This window comes from Idiotropiscis lumnitzeri, chromosome 4, assembly GCF_059441095.1.
Source record: "Idiotropiscis lumnitzeri isolate Australia: NSW breed Sydney's pygmy pipehorse chromosome 4, RoL_Ilum_1.0, whole genome shotgun sequence".
Taxonomy (NCBI): domain Eukaryota; kingdom Metazoa; phylum Chordata; class Actinopteri; order Syngnathiformes; family Syngnathidae; genus Idiotropiscis; species Idiotropiscis lumnitzeri.
The window spans coordinates 20756299-20778404 of NC_142394.1; the positions used below are offsets into that span (position 1 = coordinate 20756299).

General features: G+C 40.7%; 1 protein-coding gene across 1 annotated transcript; it reads left to right on the top strand.

Annotated features, from left to right (window-relative positions):
- Positions 1–16891: 16891 nt before the first annotated feature.
- lbx2 (ladybird homeobox 2) lies at positions 16892–19356 on the top strand. Its single transcript, XM_088294553.1, has 2 exons — positions 16892–17569; positions 18853–19356. Exons 1-2 carry the CDS (start codon positions 17221–17223, stop codon positions 19344–19346), a joined length of 843 nt encoding a protein of 280 aa, XP_088150679.1. The 5' UTR covers positions 16892–17220; the 3' UTR covers positions 19347–19356.
- The last annotated feature ends 2750 nt before the right edge of the window (positions 19357–22106 follow it).

Below are 22106 nucleotides of genomic sequence, written 5' to 3' on the forward strand. Positions count from 1 at the left end.
AGCTACTGAGGAACCTTAAATGACATCACTTTAGGAACCGGTTTTTAGTCTAAGTGTTAAGTCATGCTCACTAAGCTCTAGCCTTTTTGGTTTTGATTCAAATTTTTTTTTTTTTCCAGATTTTTAGTTTACAAGTGTCGTTCATACAAATACTAACTGGAATTCGACCATTGCTCGGTTACAAATAGTTTGCGATAAACATATTTTCTCACACAGCAGCGTAAGAATTCATTGTCAGGTGGTAAAAGAAGGCATAATGAGTAACTGTTGTACCAACCCATTGTTTAATTGAATTTGCTTTTTTCTATGACCCATAGGTATTTTTTTATACAAATATTTACTTTATTTGTAACATTTCTCGGTCATGCGTAGTGTACAATTAATAGTTTGTTAATGCCTTATGAATGTCATGATGCGGCACAAGGTGGCACATTCAATTAGAAGTGTTTTTTTTTTTTTTTTAATTCAAATTTTTTTCTGGAATTTTGACTTTTCAGGTGTGTAAGTGTGCTGTACATTCGTGGAGAGACTTACAGCGTGTTGTGTTCCAACTTTGAACAGAACTCTATCGTAAACCAGGTATCCGCCTGGACAGTGGAACATATCGGTGTCAAACCGTTGCCATCATAAAATCCATCAAGGAAATATCATCAACTGTCCAATCCCTAATCATGCTTGTCAACCAAACCAGGAAGCAATTCAAGCAAGGAAACAATTCAGTTAATTCCGACAAAATATTTGACTTGGGAGATAAGACAGTCACAGTGGCATCCCTTCGGGTTAGCAGTTATCATTTATAGCTTTGACCTTGTCAGATGGACATTGTGCATCTCTACGGGCTTCCATGCTGGAACTGGACTCTTTCCTTCCACAGGCACTTCATCACAAAAAAAAAAGTGGGAGTCGCTACCAGATGGTTAAACAAACACATCGCCCAACTGCCCATAACTCATATCCACTTAGCACCCTCTTGTCAACATGGCTTTCGCTCACCGACTACCTCGCCTCATCCTCCTTGTGCAGAGGTGGGCGGGAAGGAAAAAAAAAAAAAAAAACGTTAATGTGGAAATAATGAGAATCCGCAAGCAATTCCTGGGGGTGTTTGTTTCATTTTAATCACCATCCTCAAGCTTCTTCCTATTATTGGTATAAGTTGTGGCTGGTGGATGACAGCATTTATACGCTTTTAAGGTCAATACGTAGGTGTAACGGAACTTTTTTTTTTTTTATAAATATTTATTGCTTTTTCTACAGGAAGCCTATTCAAATTCCTTTCCCCCGTACACGCATTCAGTCAGACATTCATATTTCAATTGATGTCAACATATTTGGAACACCATTGATATTTCCTCATATCGCATAATCACATGCAACCTTATGAAACATCTTTTATTGTTCAATGACCACCAATAAGTCAGTTTTCCCTCTCCACTCCCAATGCAATTTTGGAAAGCCTCCACTTCAGAGTTTTGTTTTCTTGCGGACGAATACCTGGTTGCCTTGGGTTAAGATTGCGTAGGTCGACGAGTCAACCCCCTCAACTCCCACCCGCCCTCTTGACGCCTGAAACTTTTATCGTGTGCTTTACGGGAAAATTTACGATCCAGGGCGCCGTCCAATTTAGACCTGGCATTGAAGGACAAGACATCTTGTTTTTTTCCATCTTGTACACACAACTGTATCGTTCCATCACTTAACGCTTTTGCCGAAAGTCAAGCCTATAATTAACTTAAAGTTGAGGAAGAAATCGTCTGGGTTTCCTCTGGATTTGTCTTTCAACGAGGCCCGTGACGACACGAGAGGCTGAGCGAGGCATCCTGGACGATTTCGTCACTGTGTAGATACTACAGCCGCTCAGGTGAAAAGGTTGAAAAGATAATAATTATCTCGGACGTATGATTGTCCGAAGCGTGGATAATTGACATGCACGCCACTGATGGCCCAAAAACGTAGGCGTGTCGATGACAGCTCAACTGCATTTGGCCCCTGGAATGCCCAGAGGCTGATCTCATGCTCCTGAACATCAAACAGCGCGCAGCTCTGTCAATCTAATAGCTCTAGATGTTGGATTTATTGGCTTTTCACGGGCCAGAAGAGACGAGCGGCAAAAGCAAAACCAGATTTTCTCTCTCGTATCAGTTTCTCCTTGTCAGTCATCCCCTCATAAGAGCACTTTGGAGACGAGCTGTGCTAAATTGTTCTTTCAGATTAAAGTATGTGTTCCTTCACGTGGTGACAGTCTAAATGTCGGCATTATTAGGGTTACGTGAAACTGGGGGAAGTGCTCGACTCTGACCCTTGCCTCTTGAATCAGAGATCGTTCACAATCAAAGCTGCAAGGCTCTGAGGAACAAGAAACTGCAGTTGCAGTCAATAAAACGCAGACCATCAATTTTTAAATTGGATCAGCACCAAAGCTTCCTGCATGCACCTGTTGTTGGGATTCATGCCGTAACCGCTATCCGAATCGTTATATTCTGGGCGAAAGGAACTGACATGGATAGGGGGGCAACGACGAACTGGCAATTTCCTGGCTTTGGAGGAAGATGTGAAAGGGAACAGCGGTCACTGGAACATTAGTGTGAAGTTTGACCCCCCGACACTCACTTCCTCGACCCTGTAGTATTTCCATTTTTTCACGTCACATTAGATGCGGGGGCTGACGAGGTCTCAAATATCTGACGAAATAATCATTACACTATGAAGAATAGGAGGTTGTTTTATCATATCTAACCTACGAGCCAGATTCCCCGAACAACCAACTATGGACTGAGGAGACGAGACCCATCGAGACTGGAAGATCTGTAAAATAGATAGGCTGTGTTAGCCTCGCGTTATTGTTTGAAATCCGATGCTGCGCCGTGCTGTAAAATATACTTGCTTCATTTATTCTGCTAGCACGGAGAGCACATGTTATACTGGGGTGATCTCCTGCATTGTCAAATTACCATTGTATTGTTTGTTTTTTTGTCATATTTTGATAGTTCTAGTTTAGTGATGGGAAAATGAAGCTTCGGATTTGCTTTATGAATCCGTTGCTAATTTTTTTCCTCCTCTCGATGGCACTCTGTGTTCCATTGGGTTGAAAGTACACTCGCTTGCCATCTAGAGGAGTCACAAAAATACAAAAACTGGTTCATGAAGCAAATTTGAAGCTTCATTTTCCATCACTAGTACTAGTAGGCATAAAAAGGATTTATTTTCTTCAAAGTGCTTCTAACAAAGAACACTGGTCAACCCCAGTGTGAAATTCATGAAAGCTTACGGATGGTCCGGAGCACGGGAAAGAAACATGTTGTTAGCCAGCAATGCAATTCATGATCACAGTCATTGACAGCATCTTAAAATGACTCATGTTTATTTTGTTTTTAACACACTGGATTGAGAAGCACAATGGCGGTAAACTCAGTGGTTGGCTAAAAAAATCCAGATGAATTTTTGGACCAGCGCTCCAGTCGTCTTCCTTACGCTTTCCTCTTGTGTTGTGACAACGCATCGTTTTCACCCTGGGCTCCTTCTCAGTCACTTTTGTTCTGGCTCTTCTTCACTTTTTTCCAGCAACACGATTCCAGCTGCTCTTTGGCAAAAGCCGATTTGTCTTCACTCTGCAACAAACAGCGAGCGACCTTTCTCCTTGCACGCTTGCTAATAAATCACCAAACTTCGTTTAGCATCATACGAGCGGCGTCTGCTGACAGTGGCTGACAATTGCGGGGATTTATTGATCATGTGAAATGGGTCTACTCGGGATTGTTTTCAGGTATCATCTGCAATCTGACATTTCTGCGCCATGTGCAAGCCAAAGTTTGACGGTAACAAATGTCAGGCTGAGAAACATTGAATAAAGCGGGGCTTAAAAGCCAAGGACATGAGTCAGGAGAGGTTCTCACGGTTTGGGACATAACTGAGAGGAGCTCCGTTTATCTCCGTTAACCTTGTGAAAAAAAATCCTGGTCCCTGCTTAGATAGCCCTACCAATGTCCTGTGATGTCATCCTCTTGGCGTGCACTGATTTATACATCATTCCTGCCAACGCTGTACTCACGGGGTTGGGGGAAGCGGTAAGAGGTTGGGAACGGCTAAATTCTCTGCTGATAGAGACGTCCACATGTGACCGGATCTCAGCGAGGGGTCGTCTCGGAACCGTGGCAGATCCACATTCGTGAGCGCAGACCCGATTACTCCCCGCGGTCGCCAGAGTTTTGATGTTCCACAGAATAGCGGCACAACGGGCGGACACGGCCCGGCTCCGATTATGTGCATCGGCTTGATGTTCCCTCTGAGTTCTGTTCTTCATCTATCCTCAAGCTACGGACAGGTTTAGCATCCGTGTGGAAGTCTTTTTCTCTTTTTTTTTTTTTTCAAGAGAAGCAAAGTAGTCGCGTGCTGAGACCAATCCAGCGGGGAGCTCTCACACTCTGGTCAGAAGGCCTCGTCGGTTCTACTGCGTTAAGAGCTTCACCATGCTATTTCTCAGAGGTGCCGTTAACGCAAGAAAGTTTCAAACTCATACATCGTTCACGAAAATTTTGGGCTGCTGGTCGCAAGATTTAATTGTTAGGCGTCTCGTAATCTCAAAATATGAACAGCATGATGACGAGAATTTTTTAAATTCTAATTAAACCACGAAATGTGTTGGTCGATTCATTTATCAAGCACATTTAGTGAATATTGGCATTAGCTCCTCCATTTTTTTGAAAGACTACTTGTGTTCCGACTTGCATACAATTCGGAAACGGAACAGATGACTCGCTAGTTGGAAATTATCGGCGGGAGTCTTTATATTGGCAGGTTTCAACTAGCTCAAAAGTAGAACCGGAACTCCGGTATGAAATGACTTTTGGGGAACAAAGAACTTAGAGCAGGTCTTGGCAAACTACGGCCCGTGGGCCACATGCGGCCCATTAAGCGTTTTAATCCGGCCCGCCGAACTTAAAAAAAAATGAAATAAATCAACCTTGTTCATGTTTTATTTTCTAAATACTGTGGTTTTTCAAAGACAGATATTTTGTTGTAATGCTTTTCTTCACTTTCATTTCAAATTAAATGTTTTTTTTTTCTCCTATGAGGTGAGATTACCAAAACACTCCATCCATCTGCTCCTGGTCCGGCCCCTCTTTTAGAACCCATTGTGGCCCGCCAATCAAAACGTTTGCCCTCCCCTGAAACTAGTGTCGTGCATCGGTTTGTGATGTGACTGACGATTTATACCGACACATGAGGTTCTTACTCGGGTCAACTTTTTTTTTTTTTTTGCGTCAGTTTGCTTATGTGATATCACGCAATCTTCTCATTCGCATCATGAGTCTGCAGACGCAAAAGCACTTTAACAAGATTTTTTTTCTGATCATGTTCATGCAACTAAACTCGCCTTACTTGAAAAATCGCTGGACTAATTAGTGTACGATACAAAGCTAATTTCCAGGCAGCAGCAGCTTTGCGACTCCTTCATCAATGTGACTTTTTAATATCCACTCATCCCAACGGAGGTCATTATGACCTCGGGGATCAATATGGTTTAAAAATAAACATCAATGTTGACGTGAAGTCAATGATGCCTTACTGAGCATGTAAATGAGTAAACAAAACCTTAAACCTCTTTTGTTCAACTAATGACCTATTCAATAGTGAAAAGGGCTGCTGGTCACTTCCTTTAGGGATTATCCAGAATTTGAAACATCATCGTAGTGAATGGTCCGTTTGTTGCTGAAGTTTTGGCCTCTAAGTCTGTGTAGTAGGACACCTACAAAAAGTAAAGAAATGTCGATTGGCCTTCACTTCTGAAAGCATTTTTACAATAATATTAAAAAATGTTACAGGTAGACCTTTGTAAGTTTTATCAAGTGAAAGTGAAGTTTACAATACAATAAAATGGCACCGACTGGAAAGAGCAAATAAACATGGACACACACACAACAATGTGGAGCAAAGCCGTCGTGAGGGATGCTTGTAATGATTTATTTAGGGCTTTTTTTTTTTTATATTACAAAAACCTGGGATATGAACAGGGGTGTGTAGACTTTCTATTTAACCATTTATTTATATAGGCAATTATTTTGGTGGAAAAAGAGTGTTTACGACAGTATTTGCATTTTTTTTTTTTTTGCTATTTATGCAAACCATGAGGGAATTGACTTTTTTGTGTTTTTAAATGTTTAATTTTATATAAATAGTATATACCCCAGCCAAATAATCTTCATGTCAATTGGCTAAATACCTTATATTAAATTTTGCATTTTCAGTGTCCATGCTGGTTATTTTGTTGGGTTTTTTTGCAGGTCAACCGTGTACTTTTCCTTGTACTCATTTGAACTTTTTTGTCAAATTTCTCGCTAAATTATTCAGAATATATGTGCATATTTTTAATTCCAAGGTGTTTGCATGTAAGCTCAGTGTTCCATGAGTCTTGGCCCATTGGTGGTGAATGTGATGGTGGTGGGTGGACGGCGTCCAGGTCTCACTCCTACACAATCAGTGTCGCCCCTGCGCTCCCTTTCACCGTGGTCCGGCAAGTGAGACGGAACATGCGGCGCTGGGAATTGAGGTGCATTGATCTGTCCCTCCGCCACGTCTCGCCGGACTGCGCAAATCATTAACCTTGCCGCCACAGACACAGGAAGCTACAACAACACTATCTTTCAGAGGTTAATTAAAAATAAAAGCGAGAGAGGGGTGAGGTTTTACACCGGGGAATAGTGAACTGACTTCCAAATGAGCTCACTACTAATAGTGGGGTGGATTTGAAAGTTGCCATGTTTGGTTTTTTTTTAGTCATGTAAAATGTGAAAAATGGGCAAAAATGTATTGTTAAAAACTCAAATGTTTCCATACATTTATGTGTGGAATGACGGCCCCACACAGAGGGAGGCGTGTTACCTCCGAGTTAATTCAAATAAATAATCTAATTAGATTTCAGCTGCATCTTTTACCCGTTTGTTTTTTACAGTTTCAAATTCCTTCCATGAGCAGGCAAGCCAAGGTATAAGGATGTTTCAATCTTTTGTAAAATTGAATTTTACTCGTAATATATCACAGGATTTTACACGGTCGCCTTCAGATCCAAACAGTCTTGTGAATGAGATTCAAGTGGTGATTACAATCTGCTTGTTTTTGTACCGTGCCTTCGCTGGAAAATCTAAGCAATAACATTCATACAAGTTTGCCGAGGAGCATGACAGCTCCTAGACAAACAATAACTGATGTTTAAATGGCAGTGTCAGAGGTGTTGTTATTTGCCACACAGTGACGGCAACAGTGACACAAAGTCGAGCTGAACATTTACAGAAAAAAAGCTGTGTTGAGTTTATACATTCTTTATGAATTCCTAATAGAAGAGCCTTATTATGTTCATCAAAAGAGCAACATTTCTTCACCCAATATTGCCTTCATGTAAGACGCTCCTTGATTGGATTACAGCCTCGCGTAGAAACGCGGCGTTTTATTAGCCGGCTGCGGTTGTTTACGGCTTAAATAGGTTAGGCGTTTGCAATTGCGCGAGAATGTGATGTGGATCAAGCTGATGGGCCTGTTGAGCGCCTTTATTGCGGCAGTGCGCTGGCCGGGAACACTCGGGAAATGATGCTCGGGCCTGTCAGAGCGGCTGAGCGCGTCCGCCTCTGGATGTGCTGGTAATTACTGAGCCTCTGCTGACTCAGGACACACAAACAAGCGCGCAGCCGAGCCAACGCATGCCGCACACTCACCGATTTGACAATTTACTCTAATCCTTAAATGAATAGTGTCCATTAATGTTCTCAGATCCGAAATTAAAATTTGGGGGGGAGGGGGGGGGGCATTTTGTTTTTACTTGCTAAGCTTAAAATTCTAACACACATGCTTGCATGTATGCTATCATTGGGTAGCTCTTCGGCAGTATTTCAAACTTGTTTGAAATGGCATCACGTGAACGTGGATATCAGAGCAGCAAGAAAAAAAACAAGGAAGCTAGCAGGGTGCAAACGCGGCTTCCAGCTGCATTTTCACAACCCCTCCTGGGCTCGTCAGATGGAGCCAACGCAATAACAAATGCCGTTGGACTTTTTATAGTGTAATAATTCAGACAGTTCAAATTGTTTCTGTTGCGTTTGTCTGCTGCCTTCATTTCCTAAAAAGCAGGCAAATTATGGATGTGGCGCATTTCTAAAAAGAAAATATTTATGCTATTCTATGGTGGTGCCTTGATTTTGAGTAACCAACACCAAGGCATGGTATGTTCCCAACTGTGATTTTGGCATACTGTTACATCCCTAGTTAGTAGACTGCAGTTAACTGAAATTGTTTACAATTTTTATAAAAGGGAGCAAAATTGTGACATGGTTCAAATGTGTTTTTAGTGACTTTGAATATGGTGTGCTTTTGGAAGATGATAAGAACACAGGTGTCCGTACACCCAACTGGCCATTGTTTCGATGGATGAACTTCCCACCGTATCGCACGGATTTCCAAGACATCCTGCTCCTTCACAGCTCTGCCTTGGAGAAATCATTTAGTGGAGAATCCCGCCGCGGTTGAAATTAAATTACAGATTCGCCGTCTCCTATGGCAACCACCCACAGGACTTCATGAAGCTTTAGCACGAAAAAGCTTGTCCCTTTCCTGACGTGAAATATTTGCCGGGTTTATTAGCCTCTGGAAATTGGCTTCAGTGGGAGGCAGGAAAACAAATCATTTGAATACATACGCGGGTGTTCATTTCGCTGCTGTCACTTAGAAAACGGGGGAAGGGGAGGCAGCCCGGATAGAGTGCTTTATGCCCCTGACAGGTTTGGCTTTGTGCGTGATGAATGGGGCTGTCACACACGGTGACAGGTTCGTGTTCAATACATGTGGATGTACAATACGCTCTGCATCCCCGTGACAAGCTGGGAGGCTTTTTGTCCCGATAATCTCCATATTGTTTCATCTCCGGCTGCTTACTGCCCATGTGGTCACCGGAGGGCTGTGCCAGTCCCGCCGCTGGGAGACACTGGATTGAATTGTGTGTTCAAGTGCTTTTTCCACGCCTTTCCTTGTTTTTTTTTGGTTTTTTTTCAGAGTCAATAAATGTCTTTGGAAATGGACTTTCCAGCAACACAAACAGAGTATATATAAAGGATTACGCGACGCTCCTACTCCGACGTGTCACTTAAGACTTTGTGAGGACAGTCTTTGACTTTTCCCAACAGGTGACATGGATCTACCGGGATCCATTAAGTCAGCACTTTTAGAAGGACAGAGGCAGAATCCCAATTTCTCAGACAGCGAGTTCAATGAGCCATTTGAAACTAACATCTGGTGGAGCTCGCCATCGGTTTCTGTTCTTCACTACTGCTGTCTCCGTAGAAAAAAGCCCTCCCTAACTCATATTGCTCATGTCTCTGGGACTAACTCACACTCTAGAAGCAAAGATAACCAAACTCATCAACAGCAGGCGTGTGGATCTCACACCTATTCCATTGGTGAAAGCCTCTGGAAATACCAATTGCTTTTGACGCGGTCAGAGGCGCAGTCAATTAAACTTGCCCAATTCAACTTATCCGAGTCTTTTAAACTTGCCCTAAATGGACTAATGAAGGCGTCTGGAACCAAGCCTCTAAAATCAAACCAATTCAATTTCCAATGCTTTTGAACAAAGATCTAAGAGGAACGCTCGAACTCATCCCAACTCTACCAACCGAGAGCCTGAGGAGATACCACTTGGGCAATTGGGCAAAGCCCCTGGAACTTGTTCAGCCCTAATGGACAAGACCCCTGGAACCAACCCTGAATCTATTTCTGATGCCCTCGGAAAGACATACTAAATCAACAAGAGAAACCCTCCAGTATAAATCGGGCTCAGAGTGCCGAACTCCATGGGAAGAGACCTCCAGATCGAACTCAAATTACTCACCTCTTTGGAACAGTGGTAATTACATAAGAAGGCATCTGACCGTATTGGCTAAGGCACCAACCATAATAACATTATTGGAGGCCTCTTGAAGTGACGATCGCTAAGTTGAGAAGATCAAACTTCTGAAACTAGCCGAACTAAGAACTAAGCCGATCGCCATTTGTGAAAGCATCTGTGACCAAGCCAAATCGATTCACCCGGACAAACCTTGACTCCTGGAGTCAACCCAAATCTACTGGCTAAAGCCTCCGGAGTTAACCCTAATCCATTGTTAAAGTCCTGTGGAAGTCACAAACCTAAACCGCAGAGAAATGGGTCCCTTTATCAACCTGAAGTTTATCGACCCAGGTCTTGTGAACTGGGCCCGTCTCATTTCGTCATGGCTTCTACACTGACCTGTAGCGCCAGAGCAGCTTGTAGGATCCACTCAGCTGAAGAATTTCTAGTCTGCTTCAAACCCTCATGAGAAGAACTCTGGAACTACAGCAACACTAAAAGCGTCTCACGTGGTCTCAACTTGCAACTGGGACTTTGGTAGTTCCTAAGTGAAGCATCTATCAAATGCAGGTTAAAAGTCCAAATGTTTTGTTGGATAATCATTGTCCACCTTAACTCTTCATATCGACTTCAGCCTTAAGTATTGATCCAATTCGACTTGCAGCTTCTGTTTTCTTATTTGCCATTAGATATTATTAAGATTGCTCATTTCTACTGTTTTATTTTAAATTACTCATCTGTATCTGGCAGAAGTGAGCGCGGATAATATTTCTACCTCGTGTTTATGTGATGTATTGTTTCGGGAAGGCTAATTAGAGTCCCCATTTGTATCTGATAATTGGCCTCGCAGCTGACTGATTACTACAACATCCATTGTCATTAATTAGCAAAACAGCTAAGACTGCAAAATCCCCTACAGCTCGAAATACGAAACAACTTTCCATCACGTACTGTCCTGATGATGATGTTTAACCCAGGAAAGAAAAATAAAACTCCATGCACTCCATAGGGGTTTTTCTCCTTGGATTGAGAGCACACTCTTAATATTTACGAACGCCGGTGACAGTGTAAGTTATGGCCGGGATCTGGCCAAAAGACCTTTTCATGCCGTTTTCACACTCCTGATATTTATGTTTCTCACATGTGTTTTTAATACTATTTCCATGTTCCATTAAAAGTATTAGAAATGGTAAAAACTACAAGTACACCAAAGGAATGGATATTAACACTTTTATTCAGTTCATGGATTTTTTTTTTTTATTCATTTTGGTGTGTTAGTCAATGTTTATAAACTATTTCGATAACTACCTTAGTTTTGTGCTCAACGTTTGATTCACGTCAACACAAAGTGAACAAAAGGCGAAACACGTTTTTTTTTTCTTTGGTGCAAACAGTTTTAATCACATTTAATTAAAAAATAGAAATTGCTAGCAGTAAATTCTACAATCCAGGAATGATTCTCAAACTGCGTCGGAAGTGTGACATCAATAGTTTGTCTTCTCTTTCGAAAAAAAAGGACAATGCACACGAGTCATCATTTCATCAATGCGCCTCAGCCATTCTGTGACAACAGGAATGAAATAATCATTAGTCAATGGTTATATTTTATTTATCCATTAATGCTGCCCAAAAATACTTTCCTGCTTTAAATGAGTTCACTTCTGGTGGCTGTTTTTCTTTTGAAGAAATTACAAAACCAGTAGTTTGTCTTCCTTTTCAGAACTGAAGGATATTGACAAGCAAAACAGTCTGTCTACACCCACTTAATAGTCTATGTTCTTCTCCTCTAGCATTGCTCTTTCTGGAAAGCACAAGTTAATTTGCTGATGCTGCTTGAAATGAGATCTATTCCGGTGCTCTGACAACATTTCTGACATTTCTACTTGATATGGTCGCTTGAAGCGTGAAGTCGCCTTGCTTTTGGATTCTTGACTTGCACTGCCCGTTTAAATCGGACTTTCAGCTCACCCGTCTGCTGCAGTTGCTGGACTACAGAGCTCAGTGACGCAGCAAAATGCTACCAACAAAGGATGAGAATAAGATGGTTGTAGATGAGAATAGCTGTTAGCCACGCGAGCTTGAGCTAGTCTCATCCCTGGTAGTCTTAAGAGATTCATTCTATCATGCAGTAGCGCAGGATTGTTTGTTGTTTTTAGTGGTCCCTTCAAATATATATTTATGGGTAGCAGTCCGATGCAAAAAAAGCTTGGGAACTGTGCCGAAAAAAATATCACTGGCGTCATCAGTGATTTGACTTTTATCACACTATCGTGACTACCAAAAAAATATTGGATCGTTTAACCCCTGAGTCAAACTCCATTGGAGAATTGCGGTTGCACTGTATTGTTTGGCCTTCTTGTGTATTTCGTCATCCTTCTCCCTTCCCCCACACACACTTTTTTTTTTGGTTCACGACTTCCACAGATCAGGTGGGTTTTGTCAACGTGTTAAACTTTAATACTTGGGATCATTTATCTTTACAGCCCAAACTCAGAGACTGTCAACGAGCAGACAAGCTATTTCCTCATTTGGTTTGGGAGCAAAGTGGAGCAAAGAGAGAGGGGGGGGGGGGGGGGTCCGAGGGGGACATGCATTGGTGGTGGTGATGGAGTGGACTGAATTGGGGTGGGGGTGTCATAATGAAATCCTGATGTCAAAAGGGGTGAAGAGGGCCTAGTGCAGGCGTGGAAGGAGACGAATCTCCAAGGTGGAGGCATCACGGCATCTCTCTGAAGACTCGGCTCGCTCATCGCTTCGGTCTCATTACCTCGAGCAACGTCGCATCGGGGACCTGCATGAGGGTTGGGGGCACTGCCCCAGCGGTCAAGGATAGAATTGCAGTGATTAATTTGTCCTAGGATCCCCTGGAACGCGGCCTTCTCACACCAACATTTGTCTTCATTTGCCAAGATATGGCCAGTGACATGAGAAGATAGGCCTTAATAGTCCTGAATGGAGGCCAGCTTTTCTTTCCGAGAAACAAAAACAGAAAACCATTTTTTTTTTCTGAGCTGCACATGACTGTATGTAATGTTAAGACTGCGCTAAAAAACTAACCGATGCTTCTATAAATGTGGAAGATAGCAAAATGAGGGTGGTGGGGGGAGGGTCTATTACATGTAGTGTGTTTCAGGGATTTTTGACTTCATTACATTGCAATAATCCAGGATGTTATTACACAGCAGTGCATGAGTTGAATTTAAGTTTCATGTGCGCTTTTTCTCAGTAGTAACAAAAAAAGTCGTTTAATAATTAAAAAAAAATGGGTTGCCATTTTGAAACGCCCTGAGGATTTTAATTCTTATGTTAATGTTTCACCACTGTGTGAGTTTTATATCATTTATGAGAAAATTACATTTAAATGTATTTATTCATTACATTTTGTGCCCATTCCTGTATTTATATTGGATTTCTTTTAATCTCTTTCCTTTAATTTTTTGGTTCAGCCTCCCCCCAAAAATGTACTTTTTGTTTAGATATTTTTCTTTGCTTTTCCAGTACAAATTGTATTGCTTTTTAAACTAAGCTTTTTTATTCCATTGTATTTCGCCAGGACAAAAACATTTAACAATTTCTTGTTTTTTTTTTTTAATTGTTTTCAATACAAAAACATTTTACTGATCATATATTTCAGTACAAAAATTTCTCAGTGAACCACCTTAGCTATGAATAAGCAAATAACAATTAACACAATTTTGAGGTGTTTTTATAACATTTCTGTGTCATGTGATGTCTGTGGAGCATTTACAGTATTCTATAAATTATATGAAATTAATATATTCTGCTAGTTCGTATATGGAATTCAAAACAAATGTTTTAAAAACGTCTTTTATTTTATTAACAGCCATGAAGAAATAACTATGAAATAACACATCAAATTAACATATTTATATATTTATTTTTATGTCCAGCAGGCAATGAAAAGAACCGGTAATGGAATTGGGGGAGGCGATGGTGGTTGTCACGGAATGTCCCGAAGGCGTCCAAAAGACCAATGAAGGACGTGTCACCGCCCGTCGTAGCGTCGCGAATCGTACTGTCCAAACGAACACCTGCTGTTGTCGCAACTAGAAGGATGCATTCGCGGACAGCATGGAAAGAAAAGTGTCCCACGCTCGACAAAACAGGTGTGAAAGGTTCTCAATGAAAGTCATGTTTTCTCTGGTTTTAGATTTTATACCCTCTTTATATTGGGTCTTTTCCAATCAATTGAGACGCAACTGACTCCTGGTTCTCATTAAGTGATAGTTTGACCGAAACCGGGAGTCTACGAGTACTAAAATCAGCGTCAAACAAGCCGTGTCCGAGTGGACGAAAATGTCGCTCCCAGCAGATTCGGTGCATGATATTCGAGTGGGGCGGCGTTTTCAGCTGTTTACATACATTTTGGCACTCACACGAGCTCCCCAAATCACACTATAGTTAGATATTAACCCTCATTTAAATTGCAAGTTTACCTTCATTGAACGAAACAAACATGTATTAATGTACATCAGCCGACTTTCGATTATCTTTCCAACCTACATTTTTGATACAGCTTCTTTGGATCTTGTTTGAGTTTTGTGCACCTAATAAAATGTGTTTGAATTGCATTCAGTATGAAATGCAATATATAACAATGTAAGACAAATATTTTACTTTCCAGGGCCGAAAATGTAATCTGGTTTAAGAAAAAAAATAAAGTAAAATATTGCGACACATTTGTTTGACTGTGACACCCTGGTGAAAATAAAATATTAAAATGATACTCTTGTATAAATTTGTATTGAATTGTATTTGTAATTGAATTGTACGTTAAAATATAGCGTATGGATTCCTCCAAATAACAAAATATTATAATTCTGACTTAAGACGCATATGCATTAATAAGTGTCATTTGTGCTCCGTATTTCATGATGTTAGTCAAATTTGCTGCGTCTCTGTTTAAAAAACAACACCTGCATTGTGGCACATGCGTGGTAAGCCTTCCATTTTAGGCACTCGTTTAAATTCTTCATCACCTATTTAAAGCATCTCGTTTAATTAGTTGAGACTAATTACCTTTAGCTGCTGCAGCTTGTCCCTCTGCGTATTTAATCATGCTATGTCATTTTATCGTTTTGTTTTTTTCTCTCGCAAATATGACCAAACGACTGTGACACATTTTTTACTCACACGCTTCTCTTTTTGCAAATTTCACCCCTCGTTGCTGGCAGGTGCTGCATGAAGCGAAAACGCCAAACGGGAGTCATCCAATTAAACGAGTTGATGATTGATGGGGTCAAGTGATAAGTCTTTCAAATTAAGCTTCAACGGGGAAAATAAAAAAAGAAAAACGAAATTTATTATTCGTCGACGTCTGACTCGCACAAAAATAAAATAAAACAAGAAACAATTTGGCTACCTGTTTTTAGAGCTCAATTAAAATGTTGAGAGTTTAAAAATACGATTTGACCATTGCCAGCTTTCTTTAATTAAAAAATTATTGTGTTTTAACAAAGCAGACTACGTCTCTCCCCTAAAATAATAATAATGATAATAAAAAAAAGACCCCCAAGGCAGCCTTAATAGAAAGTCCTGCTGTTTTATGGCTTCTTGTGTCACCATATGGTCATGTTGGCACGCAACAAAACACACATCTTCCTCCTACAAATGGCCCACCAGTGAGTGCTCTTGAAAAACAACACGCACACACTAAGGGGGAATAATGCTGATGCGTCAAAAGCGTGGGGCACTTGCTGACGAACAATAAAAAGCTTCTTATGTTTCTCTGTAGTTCAGACTCGGGCCGAAATGCTCGTTTTCGAATGAAATTTGTGCTGAAAGAGTCGAATTTTCCTCCACGTGGACATATCGCACCCACACATTCCTTCACTTATTGTAATGGTTGACATCAATTGAAAAGACGACACATATTTAGCTGCAGACCCACTTTGATGCGTGATTAACGTGGGAGGAGCCTCGTTGAAGGAACACACACGTACACACAAAAGCATTTTTTGTTGGTGTGAAGTAACAATATATATATACATATATATATATATATATATATATATATATATATATATATATATATATATATACAATGTGTGCTGTCCCACCTTTGCCTAAATGTTCAATGGTTATGAATAGGCTACAAACTGATCAAGCATCATTAATTATATTAAATGTGCACGGAACATCTACATGGAACAAAACAAAACTAGCAATTAAATAATATAACGTATTTTACATTGGCCTTGTGATTGACTTTAAAAATGTGTCAGTAGAATATGTACGCTTGCCTAAACAAAAACATGAAAATCCCGTATAAATAATAAAAGAAATAAAAACCAAGAAAGTGCTAAAAATATGTCTGCGCCTTCTAAGCATAACCTAAATATAACATTTGCGTGTCTCTAACTAAAAACGTGTCTTCTGTTGTCTATTTTTAAAATTCATACTCACCCCCATGTGTTTTATATTTATATTGATTAAAAAAATAAGAACATGAACTACCCATCTTAATTCACTTTATAGTACCAATTAAAATAAATCATATAGGGTGTGCGTGTGAGCGTGCGTGTGTGAGAATTTTTTTCTGACAACTATTTTAATTATTATTTTCGCATTAATTGTATTTTGTCAGTACAAAACATTTTCCTTTTTTATATCTTGTTTCCTCCTTTATTTGGATTCAGTTTTTTTTTCAACAGAAATCCCAGTTGTGTCAAATTGGTCCACTTTTTGTGCGTAATTAAGCACCAGTTGTCTCTTTGGCAACTAATATGTTTTGGGTGTGTATTTATTATGTGTGTGGACTCTCTCTTTCTGTGGAAGAATGCGTAAGAGTAAATATTTGGAAGCACATTATGATCATCATCATCATCATCATCATCATCATCGTGAGCAGGAGTAGACTCCTCCCCTCACGACCCGGACTCTGAGAGCGTGTTTTGGGGCGCGGCCCTTTAAGACGCGCGGGAGCTGTGGTGGTGGTGGTGGTGGAGGGTCAGCGAAGTGATGTCGCCTCGCTCTAATTGAGCTTCGGCCAATCAACAACAACTCGTTAGCAGTCACCTTCTGCTTCCTCCTCCTGCTTCGGGACACTTTCACCCCCTTTCTCCTCCGCCTACTCCTCTTGTTTTTTTCTCCCCAAACTGCAAGTCCGTCGCCACTTGGCGAACATTTGCATGGAACTCGGCGGACTGGAGGTGCACTTTTGACGGGGGCGGGGGGCGAGCGAGCGCTGCCGGAGCATGTGAGCTCAAACGCGGACACCCTTTTAGCACAACTCCCCCGGAACCACTTGTGGACGCTCCAAGGTGCTTCGCGAATGAAATAGCCAGCGTTACACCCACCCCCGGTTCTTTTTTATTTTGCTCTTCCTCCGGGCGATGACCTCTTCCAGTAAAGACATGAAGGTGGGCTCCGTGTTGCAGTCCGCTGGCGAGGACAGGAGGCGGCCCCCCCTGGACCAGCTGCCGCCGCCGGCCAACTCCAACAAGCCGCTGACGCCGTTCAGTATCGAGGACATCCTCAGCAAGCCGTCGGTCAAAAAATCCGCCGCTTCCTCCGTTACGTCGAGCGTGTGTCCGAGTAGGCCGAGGGTCCTGGAGAAGGTGGCCCCCGCCAACGCCGCCAGGAACGGCATTAGCACGCCGTCGTCGCCGCTCTGCGCGCTGGAGGAGTTGGCCAGCAAGACGTTCAAGGGGCTGGAGGTCAACGTCATACAGGCAGCGGAAGGTACCACAACTACACTAGATGTCCTGTCAAATCGTCAACACGCGGGTTAATTGTGTGAGAATCTGATTTCGTGCGTAATGTGTCACAACCTGGTCATAGATAGATACTATATGTTGAAATGTACCCCAAGGTGTATATGCTGTCAATTTCGTGCGTAATTACGCACGAGGGATGTTCCATATGGCCTTCATCAACCGTATCGTGACACTATAGACGTGTGTAGATATGGAAAATTAATATGTATACATGGAAAATAATTTGTCTTCTATATATACACGTTGGCTTATCGTGCGTAATTGCGCATTGGATCTGTGGATATATAGTATAGCATATCGCATATACAATGTTCAAAATGTGGCATTCTTCGTGGATGGCCTGTGATGCATAGAGAATAATTTTGCACACGCATATGTATGTAATATGTTCTAAATTGGGTAAAATATAAATGTGTTTTCGTGTGTTATCATGGATTAGAAATGTGACAATATGGCCTTTCGCTGATCGATATACAGTTGTGTGTTTGGGAGACTAATGTACATGTGTAGGAATCTATACATGCTTGTTATGGTGGCGACTTTGTGCTTAATTGTGTTTTGGAACCATGGTAAATACGGAGTAAATTTATAAACGTGAACGTTTCAAATAGTTGGATAGCTTTAAATACACGAGTAGAAAATTTATGCGTAATTACACCTTGAAGGGTGGACACAATATGCTGAAGAAAAAGTTAAATTACAGATAGCTGTCTATATAGATATTAAAAATAAATAGATACGCTTTGAAATACAGAATCACGTGATTAAAGAGTCATTGTGTGCGTGATTGTGCTATAGGGGCGTGACTGTATGACATGAATATTGCGTGGATAAATATGCCACTTGTCAAAATATAAAGTTAAGATAATTTTGAAGTGCTTCATTGGTAAACATAGACCATATTAATTTACTTTTGTGGCAATTTCTGTGCGTAATTGCGCATTGGAGACGTGACAATAATGTCATTTAATTACTCGTTGAGACGTTATTTGACTATCATTGCCTTTCTGGGTCCACTTGAGTGGACAGTTATCGATATTTATATTATTTTTTATGTCCATTCATGAAATAAATAAAAATTGCTCAAATATTAAATACAAGCACGAATGCTTGAATTCGCCGGACATAAGGCTCCAGAAAATGTTTTATTCATGCAAATGTGAGCAGCTTCGTCTTTCGATGCACGCTTATTATGATATATTATTATTTTCACATTTGATATTAACTCGTCCGTGGCTTTCCTCGCAGGTCGGGAGCACCTGAACACGTTCGGCCAGAGGCAGACGTCCAAAAAGCGGCGAAAGTCGCGCACGGCCTTCACCAACCACCAAATCTACGAGCTGGAGAAGCGCTTCCTGTACCAGAAGTACTTGTCTCCGGCAGACCGGGACCAGATCGCGGGTCAGCTGGGCCTGTCCAACGCGCAAGTCATCACCTGGTTCCAGAACCGGCGCGCCAAGCTCAAGCGCGACTTGGAGGAGATGAAGGCCGACGTGGAGTCGCTGAAGAAGATCACGCCGCAGACGCTCCACAAGCTCGTCGCTATGGACAACGCCGACGAGGCTCCGGGGGGAGGCCGAGGTGCGGGAGGGGAAGCCGGCGACGGGAGCTCTCCGGGCGCATCTCCCGCCAGGGGGACCCCCTCCTCGCACCGAATCTTCCCCCAGTCGCCTTCCTCGTCACGCGGACAGACCACGGACGAGTTCTCGGAGGACGACGAGGAAATCGAAGTGGACGATTGACATCCTCCCTTTTTAAAAAAACACAGGACATTTCGAAAGGGGCTTTTTTTTAAATTCCCAAACTTTTGCACGGATATTGACAAAAAAGGAGTGTTTTTCTTCTTCTTCTTTCCTTCAATTTAATTTATTATGGGACTTGTAAAGACTCTGAAGAGGACTTACTCTTTTAATAAACATTTCAGTAGCTCATCGCCTTTCATCTTTTTTTATTTTGACACCAGTTTGGATGATTTGACAGGAGATATTAAAAGGCCATTATTAAGATGATGATGATGAGCCACTGCAGCCTTTAACGCTCTTTTCCCCTTCTGTGTACATATACAGTAAATATATAAATATATATAAAAAGGTCAACATGAGATTTTAATGTATTTAATCAGCATCCATGTAAATAAAGGCCCTATGATATTTAAAAAAAAAAGAGATCATTGACTTTTTTCAAGAATGATTGGACCCTTTTCGTGCTGAGTAAAAATCGAATATATTTTTTAAGACACACATAGTAATGTTTTTTAAAAAGTGAATGATTTTCACCACTTCAAAATATTAACTTTGACTTCAGTGCTATGTTTTCAGAATGATTATCCGCTGCAAATCCGTTTTAATAATTTAAATTATAAAACCAACAGCAGCAATTACGTATTTTTGATTTTATTTTTAAATAATAAATTTAAAACCTATTTTCAGGTGATCTTAAACAGTTAGCATAATGAAATGTAACGTGTGGCTTTGTGTGAAGAATTAAAATTACAATCCCAAATGTATGCCATTAAATATGATGAAATGTTTAGTCGGATTTTCAAAATATTGAGTCATGTTATGATTAAAATATCCAAAAAGCGTGTACCTAAAAAAATGTTTTATCGTTTTTATTTTTTATTAGTATTCGTTTTTTGTAATGTAAAATAAAACATTTATAATAATGTATAATTATACCACTATAATATATATATTTTAGGTGAGCGTATTAAACCATGAGCGCAACGCAAAATTTAGGGCAAAAAAAAAGATGAACAATTTAACAAAATCATATGCTTAAACAAAATGTCATAATGTGTCCATTCTGTGTAAGACAAACATTGTTAAACAGTCGCCTTGTTAACCCCCCGCCCCCAAAAAAGTGTGAATGTATCATGACGTCACAATGAGCTTTCTTCCCTTTCTTTCCTTTTCTTTGCGCATCTTGACACAAGCTCACAAGCAGCTTTCTCCCGCCCCTGCGCCATATGCTTCCACGCTTCCACGCATCCTTCCGCGGACGAGACACTTGATTGATCGCTCCATGCAACACACGAACAGTGCCACGCATCTGGCCTCCTTCCAAGCCGGGAGGGGGGCGCCCATGAATTGCAAACACGCCTCATGAACAACACGCACGCAGAGACACGCCACGACACGCCATTTGGCTCACAAGTTGACTTCTTTTGAAGGGGAAACTAATTTCCTGCTGGACCATTACAATGGACTAAACAAAAGCAAAATGTGTGCAAAAATCTCCAAATGGGATTTCAAAAACACAATAACAAAAACAAAACACTGTCATGTGTTTTTTTAAAGCCATAAAAACAACATTTACCTACTGTATTTTAATACAAAAAAAAACAGTTGCCTACAACAAAATCTTGTGATTTTAACAAATGTTTTATCTTAAAAACAAAAATGTCTGAAAATGTGTTGAAATATATTAAACAAGCAAGAAAAAAAAAGTGAAAAAGAAAAAACTTTCCTACAACAATAAAGGGTGTGCAATACATCTATAGATCTTTAAGACAAAAAGCAGCAAAAAAGCGACAAAAAAGAACAATTCTTAAAAAGTATGCATCTCCAAACGTGAGTTTTTTTTAATCAGGGAAAACAACAAAACAACAGGCATATGCAATACATCAAAATCTTTAAGATTTTAAATATATCTCAAAAAGAAGGACAAACAAAGAGCATGTGCATTAGGCCTGTGTCCAGATTTTGGGACCCCAAAAAGGGATCGGAAAAACATAAAAACAGACACATAAAAAAATGTTGTGTGATGTTTAATCAATTAAAAGAACATAGACAAAAAGCTTGCAAAAACATGTGTGAGTGATGTGGGGGCCAATGTATAGCGCCATGCATGCACTGCCCGTCTTATAAAGGAGGTAATGGGCTGTGCGTACACAGGGTCAAAGGTCAAGTGGCCACCCCCATTTTATTAGGCCTTACTCACAACAAGCAAGACACCAAAGACTCGACCTGGAGGGAGGTGGGGAGGCGACACAAGTCAAGTGGATGCAAGCAAGTGCCACATGTCTACTTTCATTATCATCAAAATCCTAATACAATATAAGATATAGACGTACCACCAGTGTAATATATTACTATGATCACTCAGATTATTTTTATTATTATTACGCATACAAGAAAGACCTTTGTGTGTGAATATGCATGTGCGTAGGTGTGTGCGCGTGTGTGTGTGCGTGTGTGTACGTAACAGAGAGAGTGTATGATTGGGTACATATGTTTATTGTGTGTACTGAGTGTGCACGTGTGTGTTATTGTGTGCGTATATGTATTCGTGTGTACTGTAGGTGTGCATTATGATTGAATGTGTATTACATTAGATATATTGCATATATGGCGTGTATTATTTATTTTTTGTGTGGACTGTGTGTTTGTATAATTGTGTGGATATGTATTATGTGCGTATAATTGAGGTTATCATGAGTGCTTATTGAGTATATGTTCTTGTACTATACTACTACTAATAATAATAATAATAATAATACA

Bases quoted from the DNA above. Each gene is read 5' to 3' on its own strand.
- lbx2 (XM_088294553.1), top strand. From the start codon at position 17,221: ATGACCTCTTCCAGTAAAGACATGAAGGTGGGCTCCGTGTTGCAGTCC. The intron at 17,570-18,852 runs GTACCACAACTA...CTTTCCTCGCAG, and splicing joins CGTCATACAGGCAGCGGAAG to GTCGGGAGCACCTGAACACG.